Raw genomic sequence first — 12,109 nt, 5'->3', positions numbered from 1 at the left:
GACTTTAATACATAAAGACCATGGACATGGTCCAGCACACTCCTACCAAGTCCAATCCAACATTTGAAACTTATATCTAGTCTTTTGGTCAGATAAGGCAATTAGTTTTAAATGAGACAACAACAAATTTCTATTTAATGACACATAAAAGTACGAAAAATTAATGTGAATTAAAATGAGTGTTACAAGTTTTCTAAAAGCTATACAATATGTTCTATGGGATTTTTCATTTACAAATGTAGTTATTAAGCTTCACTGTCTAGTTGTGTTTGTGTTTTGGTGTTGGGGGGGGTATTTTCATATCATAATATAATGCTAAATAACAAAGTAACTCATAGTAAATCAATTAAATATCTTTTTAATGATATTGATTGTAAATAATCTCATTTTATAACACAATACAACTTCAACAGATTTTTAAAAAATCACAATAAATAACTTCTGAGACTATTAGAAATGCTATTAGAAGCTACATTCATCCCACCATCACAAAGCTTACCAAACTAATGATTAGTTATTATATTACAACTCTAGTACTAAATCAGCACAAATATCAGGTAGAAAAATACATCACACTTAGAGCCGTTATCTACATTCTCTGAAAAAAGGCAAGAGAGCAAAAGATGCAAAAGACATTTTAGAAAATGTACAAAAAGTAGTGGCGAGAATAGTTAGCACTTCCAGAGTCAGCTATTGGCACTGTTCTGCATGCAAACAGAAATCTCAGTACAGTACATCCATTCAATAGATATTGCACATATTGTTCATCAGACTAAAGGTTTGTAGATATGCACAGTGCACCCACTCATTAGAAACTGAGCACTGCTTGAAATCAGATTTAAAAAAGAAAAGAAAAAAATCATCATCAAATAAAAGAAAGTGGTTTGGTCCAAATGTTAGCTATCAACAAAATAAATCTATATATCTTTGCTGTCCAAAACCCCTCCCCCCAAAACTCAAAATATGTATCTCCAAATTGGTAACTTTTACAGGAAACGGCAAAGTCATAGTAAAATATGAATGCAAGTTAATATAGAGGTTTTATTCCTAATCATTTTGGACCACTTCTACAGGTCCATCTATTGTGAAATGATTATACAGTGGAAAGAGAAACTGACGTGTTCAAATGATGCAGAAAACTGAAAATAGAAGAAATACATTTTGTTTTTGTTTATTGGACAGCAATGATATACGAATAAAACTGTGTGTTTGGCGCTGTTGATAAAAGAGGTAATCAGACTGCTTCACGTTTGAAAAACTACATTTCTGAAAGGACAGTTGCACACCTGATGGTTTTAAATACAATGACTTAAAATACAATGACTTAAAGAGTAAAAGAGCAAAGCATGTGTAAATGAAATGAGTTGCTTGAGCATTAATTCACTAGGCCTTACATTCATATGTATTGCTTTCTTTATACTGCACACACCACACAAACAACCAGTCTACTGGGCAATCCTTAATAACTGAGCTTATAATAAATCTTACTTCTCTCTTTAATATTGTTGGCACACTTTTATCTATATTCACAGTAAAACAAAACAGATCTCAAACATGATCTTCACGTACAATCTCAAAAAATTGCACTAAAATTTGACAAACATTTTTCAAATGTAAACACAATTAAGTGAACTTCAGAATGGCTATAATAGTCATTTCTCAGAAATCACAGTTTGGGTTTTAGTCAGTAATGCAATAGAGACCTTTTAGACATCTTTGAGAACATTTCATTATAGATTTATATTTAAATCATACATATATATTGTCAAATGAGCAAAAGGGCAATGTGGTGGGAGAATAGTCTTCTTTCTTTAGTGTTTCCCTACAATGGTTGTTGGCTCTATAGGCATCACATTTAGCTACAGTACCTGTTCAAATGTCAGAGACCATCCGTTCATTCAAATAAATGCCCAACAGGTTAAAGTGAGACTCGTACATGATTTTTTTTAAATATAATTTATTTATATAAGAATATCCATTCTTACCCCACATCACAGATGTTCAGGGGTCCAGTGCATATTTTCTTTCTTATTTGTATCTCTTTTTGTAATGAATGGATTTTTGGCAGCAAGGCATCTTTTTTCTATGGTTATGTCAAGTGCAAAGGTGGAAAAGTAATTTTCTTTATCGGATGAAAGCTTTGTATTTAAAAAATGAGTACATTTTTGCTTGAATATAAAATCACTCATGGGGTGATCTCTGACATTTGGGCAATAACGTATTTAACTTACATTTAAATGTAAGAGTTCCTTCCTTGATTTATTCAATAAATTCAATAGATCATTTTCAGTTTTCAAAAATGACGTCTGTTGCTATTTCTCATGAAACACTGTCATCTGCAAAATAATGAAAGGGCAAATATTTGCTGGAACATTCCTGATGAAAACTGATTTGGTCCCATTGTGCCCATAACAAACAAAAAAATCTACATTTGATATTTGTCATTGTGGTATGTAGATGATTGTGCAAGTTTCGTAGCCACAGGACCGCATCACATAGAAAAAAAAAACAAATAGAGCAATGCCTCCATTATATCATGTGGGTTGTTGTCTTAGAAATCTCAGTTGTTCAACATAGTTGGAATGTGATCACTGGCTGAATGTCAAGAGCTGGAACGTATCCAAATCCACAGTTAACTGAGGTCCACGTAACGCCCCCAGTAGCTTGTCTCTTGTACAATTATGCAGAGGCATCTGTGAGCTGAAAGCCCTCAACCCTTGTCATGTAGGCTGCACTTCATTCAAGAGCTCATGAGGAACATTTTCAACCATCTATGTAATCCTGTGAAGAACTATATTTCTGTGCCTTAGATACTCTCATCAAAAAGAACAGGTCAGATTCCAAATCCGGTATTTTTGGAGACCAGACTCATTCTCATTTAGACTTGCTCAACTATATACAAGACTAATTCCCTGTTGCATTCCCTATTAATGAAGTTTAATCCCTGAACCCTCTCTCGGAATTGTCTTCAATTCAAGTTCTCACAAATTGTGTGGCAATGTGAGGCTCCAAATGGAATTTATAACAGTGTGAAATTGAATCTGACTCAAAAGAAAGTCCAGACTTGTGCTCAAAAATCCCTTATCCTCCAATTTCCTTAAGGGAAGGCCAATGCCGGTTCGATGCTATGCAAGTCACTCAGAACACCAAGGTTTTATAGCGAGGAGGAACTCTGGCTGTAGTTGCGCAGCATCAGTCGGTCGTACTTTGGAGAGCAGGGCTGGCACAGAGCCAGCTCCGAGTCTGGTGAAGTTGGGGAGTCACTGGCTGAGCCCACTGATGAGTCCCGGAAAGGGGATGGGGGTGTGAGGGCGGCCAGCTCCTCTAACTCATTGGTCCTGACTGCGGACAAAGAGTCGTAGGTACTGTCGCAGAGACTGGCAGGGGATGCTCGGCTACTCCCGCCAGTGATTATCCCACCAGTGATGCCCACTGCAGAGCGAGGGGTAGCATTGGCTGCAGCCACAACCTCTGCGTAAGTGGTCACTGTGGTGGATATCTGCGGGATTTCCCGTGGGAGCAGCCTGAATGTAGGCGAGCTAGGCCCAGAGACGTTGATAGACGTGCTGGGAGGTGAGTTTGTGGGCAGCATCATGCTGTTGAGCTCGCTGATGTTGGCTGTGAAGCGGTTCACCACACTGGTGATTTGGTCCATAATGGAGGACTGCTGGGTTCCACTCCTTTGGGACCTCTCGGTTAGGTATGTGGGCAAGGCGACCACCGGTGGCGCCCGATCTCTGACAGATTCTTCTCTCTTATGCTCTCTGGCGGATTCCTCGTCATCACAGCACCGCTGCACAGACCCTCGTTGGCACACGGTGGGTAGGGGAGAGGGTGTGCGTGGGCGGTATGTCACAGGGTAACGCTGTGCACTCTGAGGCCTCTCATAGGACACCTTGACACCTGTGTCCGAAGGAGTGTCACAACCTTTGGAAAAGGGCTTGATAATAGCTGTCTGATTGCTCTCCTCTTTCTTCTTGATGTGAATGGAGATTCGCTTCCACAGGTTTGGACGGTGGCCTCTCTCGTTTTGTGCCCAGGTAACCGTTTTGCCATTAGAACTGCAAAAAGAAAAGGTAATCCATGAACTTCAGGACCATTTAGATACTTATTTCTTTAAGCCCATTTCATACTCTATGACCCGTGAATTTTTCCTGTTGCTTTCACGCTACATTTTGCAATGGTTTACTACTTTGACACACAGAGTGTCGAACTTTCACATTATTCCAATCCATCTGTGGTATTTCACAAAGGCTTAACTACCCCCCAAAATAACCCTAGAGCAGAGAGTTGGAACAGGAATAAAATGATGTACTGCAAGAAAGACATTTTGAATAGTTCACCAAAATGACTCTTTCACTGCCAAGCTCAGAGTAGCACTGTATCCACCATGGGTTCCAAGAGTACCCATGAGAGTAACATTATACAGTACTTACATACTTTACTGAAAGCCAATATTTTTAAGACTATGTGACTCTTGCATAAGCAACTGATGACATAAATGTAGATTCATTTAAAGGAGCAATCTGTAATACTGACAGTAAGTGTGGTAAAATGGTTACTGCTGTACAAATTCAAAAGACTAGAGAGAAAAGCTCAAAGCTCACTCAAGTTGCCAGGTTGAGGAAACCTGAACCTAAACAAATGGGTGCAAGATGATTTTAAGAACTTTGGAACTTCATAGCTAAAAAAAAAAAAGAACATGCCATGATCATTTTATTGACCCAGAACTGTACATAATTTCACTGAAATATCTACCTACGCTAGTGAAAATGTGAATGAACCACTGCCATTTTTCCAGTATGTACATGGTTCTTACTTGACTAATTTGAATCTATTTCCACCTTAAATCATTTTTGGAAGCGAATGTTTGCTTCTCATTCACAGTTTTCATCTTAAATGGGTCAGTTTATTAGGCTAATATTAGCATTTTAACAGATTCTTATTTTATATTTGATTCCATATTATATAGACAACTATGCAAAGCTCATATAGTTCTTCATTTATTGTTTTTTAAAAACACTATTCACATTTAATTTTAATTTACATGTTTAATCCATACATACACATGTACTTTCATTGGTTTCAGAAATAACATGCTTAACATGCCAAATCTGGATCTGTCTAATAGTCCTACTGGGCTCTAACCTGTCTCCATCTTGCAAATACATCACCAATAATTAATCTCTTTTTACTCTGTCTTGGGTCATGGAGCATTTTAGAAAGATGACAAGACATTTTTGCCTGGAAAAATCTTGCTCACTTTCAATGGCTGCAACACTCTGTGTTTGTCTACTATTATGTGTCATACCTTGCAACCCAGGGTGTGGAAATGGTGCTGGGTATTGGGCAGGGTGCAGGATCACAGGCCAAAACACAAACAGAATTCCGCTCTGGACTGGACACTTGTCAAAGGAGAAAATACTGGATGCAGCACTACTGTCAGAGTTGCCAGTGCTTCAATTTAGTATATTCCCTTAATCTCTGATTGACACATCATGGTCATTTTATGATTTACTACAGTGAATATATTACATATTGCTCCTTTAAGACTTATTCCACTGTTTAGTCCACTTTGATGCCCTTTCAAAGTGTAATCTTTACTGATGATTGTTGCCATTACAGAGTCAAACCCATTATCTCTTTCACACTACATATGGTTGCCATGGTTTGCTACAGTGGCATGCAGTGACAGAACCAAACTTTCACATTACTCGAGTACATTTGTAATATTTCTCAAAATCTCTGTCCCCAAAATAACCTTAAACCAGAGAGTTGGAACAGGTATAAACATTGCGATGAATCACTATGTACTGGGTCTTGAACAGTTAACAGACAGAACGCTGTCAGGCTTGAGTTGGCACTACATCTGTCATTATCACTATTATCCAATTCTCTCCTTCATGACAAAAAGAAAGGTAACTTCCATGTTCCTATGTCCCCTTCGGGAACAATCAACCCACACGAAAAAGTAATTGGTTAAGATATTTGATTTTTTTTTCCTTTTCAAGGAGGCCATCTGCTTTTTTCCCTCTGTGCACTAGAATGTACTACATTAGTGTTGCCTGCCAGAGGTTTGCTTTTGAGGATGAAAACTACTGAGAGGTAAACAGGTTGTAGTGACATTTATTTATGTAGTTATTATTTAAGGAATAGCTTTGTGGGAGAGAAACTATCTATCAAAAGCCACAATTAGCATTTTTATCAATAGAATAAATTGTATTTTCACTTAGAATATTGTTCACATGACCAATCACATTATGTTGACCTCCCATATATAATCTGTACACACTATATATCCAAACTTGTGCAGTCTAATATCTATGGGAGTGGTGTTTGCGATCCATTCAGCTCAGCATAGATGAATAACAACATATCCTCACAGTAACAGGATTGGCAGTGGTATTTGTGATCCAGAAATAATCATCAGTACTTCATGACTTCATTGATGTTTCAGTGGCTTAATAAATCAAATCCTCACAGAAATGTAGGGTATTGAGGAGCAGTCTCATGCCTCATGTAAAGAAGCAACAACAGATTACATATAGAAAGTAAAGTAAGGGTTATTAATCAATTTGCATACGTACACACTTTAAATTACTAACCTGACTTTATCCGTTCCTGAGCCGCGGCGTCTCCACAGGTTGGCCAGGCTGCTGGAGCGGCTGGCGGCTGAGGCAGACTTGCCATCGCCCACATGCATCCGCACCACAGTGGAGGTGGTGAAGGCGCTACGTACATTGCGCTCAGGCTTTGCGAGCATAATGTACACCTTGGGGGCGAACATGCAACACAGAGCCGTGGTGGCACTGAGGCTGACAGAGAAGCACATCGTGATGATCTTGTAGTTGGAGCCGAAGTAGATGGGCACGAAAGCAAGCCAGATGATACAGGTGGTGTACATGGTGAAGGCAATGTACTTGGCCTCATTGAAGTTGGCGGGCACATTGCGGGTCTTGAAGGCATAGAAGGTGCAGCTCAGTATCAGAAGGCCGTTGTAGCCCAGTGGTGCCACCACCCCCAGTGTGGTAGTGTTGCAGATGAGGTGCACCTCACGGATAGATGGGTAATCATAGATCACCTGAGGTGGCTCCATGATGAAGAGCGCCACGATGATGGCCAGCTGGAGGAGGATGAGGATGAATGCGATCACTAGCTGGGCGCAGGCACTCATGAAGCGAGGCTTCTTGGTGCAGATCTTCTTCTTGCTGCCAGCCAGGATCCGAGCGATGCGGTTGGTCTTGGTGACCAGAGCTGAATAGCTCATGGCTGGTGAAAGTCCAATGCCCAGTCTTTGCAGGTAGCAGTATATCACATGGGGCTTGGCGATGAGGCAGAAAGTGCAGAGGTAGCCCAAACAGATCCCAGCCAATATGATGAAACAAAGCTCCCTGCTGGAGGACTTCACCACAGGCGTATCGTGGAAGCGGACGAATATCAGTGTCACAAAGATGGTGGCCAGGAGGCCGAGGCAAGCGAAGACCACGGCAGCGATGGGCTCAGGGTCTCCCCACAGTAGATACTGCACCGGGATTGGAGCACACCCTGAGGGACAGGAAGGCTTTGTAATACATTGTATTTAAAAAGAAATTCTCGATTCAGAATGCTAGGTTTGTCTCTCTCTGCACATGGCAGAGAAAAGGCATTTGGAGACGAACAATGGAGAAAAATCCAAATTAAACAATGGAGAAAAATCCAAATGTGGAAAAGGATGAACTGAGATAAGGATAGTAGGATATTGCACTATTCCTACTACATAGGTGGGCGATATAAATATATGTTTGCTCTTTCAATTACCTAAGATGGAAATGTCTCCAAATTCACGAGATAGCTAACTTCATTACTGCAAAGAGTTAAAAAAAATAAACAACTCGAGTTACATCTGAGCTCTCAACTCAGTTTAAACAGTGAATAAAATCTTACAGACTAGTTAAACTTTAGCCATGTACAAATATTAGTCTTTTTTTCCCCACCACAAACATACTGTTCCACCATAAAAGGTGTGGAGCTTCATAACATAAACAAACTAGAGAGAACAGAATTTCTCCTCAATCGTAGATGCTCCCTTTAGGACTGCCACAAATTACATTATCAACTTATTAAACAATTGACATTTCCTCAATAACTTTTGTTGAATTCATGTTGAATTCCCATTGTGTTTACTGCCATGTTTGTTTACATAAATATGAACTTCCACTTGGTCTTTTCTGTTCCCTAGTTTTCTCTGGTCTCTCTATTTTAGAACTGTTAGGTTTTAAAACTGTGGATTTATTTTATGTTTTATATACTTAGGATTTTTAAACCTTTTTTGAAGGACTGGCACCCCCTCCATGGTGCATTCCTGCCTTGCACACAATGATTCTGGATTGACTCCGGACCCACCACGACCCTGAACTGGATAAGTGGTTACAGATAATGAATGAATGAATGAAATTAATAAAAACCTTTTTGCCGGACTGCCTAAGACAGGCCTAGAAGACTTCGCGTACTGACTGTCTGACTCCTAACGTTGAAACGCGCATGTGCAAGTAGGAACTTTTTGTTGAGCCGTATTTCACAGAGAGAACCTAAGGTGGCGCTACTACACCATCTGTTGTTAGTTCAGCCATATTTCACATTACAGGTCATGAACTAATTTTGCAACCTTTCAGCGCGTTTCAACATGAACAGGTTCGCAAACCAAAAAAATTCATTCCCAGCTGGAAGCAAAGAACAGCTATGAGAATGTGCGTCTTTGTGGTGGGGAGACATTTTGTGGTGTGTTTATAAAAACTCCATGCGCACTGTGGAGAGAGATTAGTCTAAAATACTTTACAAATGCGTAAATGTTAATTTACAAATTAAACACAAGTCACAAATATGTTTCACTGTTCACAAAAGAATACACCCCAAACTGTGTCTCACGGTCTGCAATTTGTATAAATACAGTTACATTCATAAATGCATATTTTTGGTTTTCATAGATATAATCACAATTTTATGCGAAAATAAATACATTTGTTTAAATTTACATTGCAAATATTTGTAAAGTCGAAGTCTCGAATTTAAAATTTATTTGTAAATTTTAGAATCTGCATTTGTGGATCAAGTCACTGCCTATTTTCAGTGACGTGTATTTGTTCATTTCCTCTCGCGAGTTTTTGGATTTTGAGACTTACCTTTCGCATTTCACCCGATCCAAATACAAGTGCAGCCTGATCCACAAATGTGGCCAGTAGGCGAACAAGCCACCGCTAGGTGGCACTGTTGTTTTCCCCCAGTGTTTCAGGACTGACCTGTTCCTGTCACCAACCCCTTGTAGGCGGGACTATGACTCCATTGGCTGCCGCAGTAAATGATAGACAGCTAACTCTGGCTGCTGATTGGCTAAATAAAAGACATGACCAATGAGAAGCGCGTATTTTAGGAGCCGTGGGGAGGGCTGTCTGAAACAAATCACTCGTTTTAACAATCCAATCACAAAAATACGAAACACATCGGGTCAGGTATCAGTCCAATACGCAACACTGCTTTTAGTGTCCAAAAACGGAATGATTTCAAAGTATTTTATTTGACAACCCTATTCTGCAGCGAAATTAGGGAAGTTCCGCTGGACTTTAACGTCGTTAAATTTAGGCCACCTTCAAGTGTTCCACAGTGGTCCCCCTCCTAACTGTCTTTGTATGTGGCTTGGGCGGCATTTTGTTGGAACTTCCACAATATTGCGCATATGCGTCTCCATTTAAGTTGTCCCCACACGTCCTAAAACAACAGTGACACCTAGCGGTGGCTTGTTCGCTTGCGGGCCACATTTGTGGATCAGGCTGCATTTGTATGAGGATCGGGTGAAATGCGAGAGGAAAGTCTCAAAATCCAAAAACCCGCGAGAGGAAACGAACAAAAACACGTCACGGAAAACACGCGAGTGACTTGATCCACAAATGCAGATTCTACATTTTACAAATAAATAATTAATTTGAGACTTCGACTTTACAAATATTTGCAATGTAAATTTAAACAAATGTATTTATTATATATATATATATATATATATATATATATATGAAACACGTGTATTTATGAATGTAACTGTATTTATACAAATTGCAGACCGTGAACCACAGATTGGGATGTATATATTTGTGAATAGTGAAACATATTTGTGACTTTTATTTGTGGATTAACATTTATGCATTTGTAAAGTATTTTGGACTAATCTCTCTCCATAGTGCTCAGCTATATGGAGTTTCTTGTTTATATACTCCACTTCTAATGTCTGAATCTACTTAATTCTTAAAGTTTTTGTTAAACGTTCATCGGGTTGTAACTACATTATGATATTATATGACCTTTATATCAGTGGAATAAATTGTTTTTAAGGTGACAATTATATCATTTATTGTAATTATTTCTTGGACATTATATCAACCACAAAAAATTAACTATTGTTATTATATAACGCTGTTATTCAGTTGTGTAAAGGTTTGACACACCTAACATCATTGTTAAGAGTAGTACTGAAAACAGTTCTCTAATCCTGTTTGGGTCAGCTTTAATCACAACTAAATGATAAAATGCAAATATCTGTAATTACATGAATGAACCGAGCCATGGCTTTGAGATCTACACAATGGCATTTATTGTCATATGTTATTTTACAATTCAAAACTGCAGTTGAATGCTCTGTCCCCTGAGACTCTACAATGGAGGAGAAAAACCACAAAAAACAAGCCCCATACATTATGCATCACAGGCTGGCATAAACTAGTGTTGATATATTTAGCACAGTGGATTTGCATCAGCAGAGAGCAAACAAAATGGATGACACTGATTCCCATTGTGGCTTTGCTTTGATGGGCTGAGGAGCTGAGGTTACCGGAGGCTGGGAGAGTGCCAAGTTTGTTTTATACAGGCCAAGAGGAGGAGAGTTTCACTAAACCTCTGGGACCACATTCTGAGAATCATATAGTGATGCCCTCATGCAGCTGGAAGTGAACAGCAACACAGCAGATAGGAAACAAAAGTGCTCTTTGGTTTGAAAATAGTAATCAAGCTTTCATATCAACTATGGTGAAGCACAAAGTATATGTTTACAGTCAGTGCCCACCTTCTCACTGATTCAATATCCAGCAAAGATAAGCATAAGGTAGAAGGTATTAATTTATCAATGTTAGAAAAAAAGAAACATCAGGAAAAAATACACAGATCAGCCATAACCTGGTCTCCCTCTTTGTTTCTACATTCACTGTCCGTTTTCTCAGCTCCACTGACCATGCAGAGGCATGCTGTATTTCAACAACTACAGAGTGCTGTCTATATGTTGTTCTGCATACTTTGTTTGCCCCCTTTCACCCTGTTCTACAATGGTCAGGACCTTGAATAAAATTGATCCCCCTCACACATTAAACATTAAACAAACATGGTTCTCTATGGAACAAAGAGTGTTTTTTCTATGGCATCGCTCAAAGAACCCTTTGTAGCACCTTTATTATAAGAGTGTGGGTGAACACATCATACTGCTCACAGAAAGTGATCTGAGGTGGGGACTGAACCCAGGACCTTCAGAACTTTGAGCTGTATGGTACCAACACTTCCAGCTGCGCTGCTGTGCCACCCTGTTCCCTGTGTGTAACCAGTGGTTAGTACCTATCAAAAGTGTTCCAATGCAAGAAGAGGGACATGGGCACCCAATGTTCTTTGATGTGCAAGGGAGCAAAGTGGTCAGTATTGAGAAGCAACATCATATACAGCAAGCCGCGATGCAATCTGTGTCCTAACACTTATCTATCATAACCATAACCACAACCAGAGATGTTTGGAGATTCTCTGCCCAAAACATTATGGCCATAATTAGCTGATTATTGTCATATTGCCTCAGATTTTTACACTTGCTAGTTATAACTGTTAACTATATCCCACCCTGTGTCAGGTGCCATTGTAATAAAATGTTGTAACTACTGTTCACTTTACCTTTCAGTGTTTTTAATCTTGTGGTTGGTTGGTGAATGGCACAAATTAAACTTTTGACCCTGAGGTGTTGTTCCTAATGTATTGTTTATTGTCAGAAATGTTGGCACATGATTTGTTATGCTCATATGCTCGAATCACAGGGAATCAGCCCCGGATTCAT

At 39.2% G+C, this 12,109-nt stretch overlaps 1 protein-coding gene across 1 annotated transcript in view; it reads right to left on the bottom strand.

Moving 5' to 3' along the window:
• Positions 1–386: 386 nt before the first annotated feature.
• The window catches only part of grm5a (glutamate receptor, metabotropic 5a), a 45,878-nt gene continuing 34,155 nt past the window's right edge, over positions 387–12,109 (bottom strand). The window contains exons 8-9 of the mRNA XM_066651171.1: positions 6,606–7,545; positions 387–4,061 (exon numbers count right to left, since the gene is read on the bottom strand). Of these exons, the coding sequence (XP_066507268.1) occupies positions 3,155–4,061; positions 6,606–7,545 (1,847 nt within the window). The 3' untranslated portion in view covers positions 387–3,154. The remainder of the gene's footprint in view (positions 4,062–6,605; positions 7,546–12,109) is intronic.

Source organism: Hoplias malabaricus, chromosome 18 (assembly GCF_029633855.1).
Source record: "Hoplias malabaricus isolate fHopMal1 chromosome 18, fHopMal1.hap1, whole genome shotgun sequence".
In the NCBI taxonomy this organism is placed as follows: Eukaryota; Metazoa; Chordata; class Actinopteri; order Characiformes; family Erythrinidae; genus Hoplias; species Hoplias malabaricus.
Note: the sequence above shows the minus strand (reverse complement) of the source record. Positions and strands in the feature narration are given on the sequence as shown.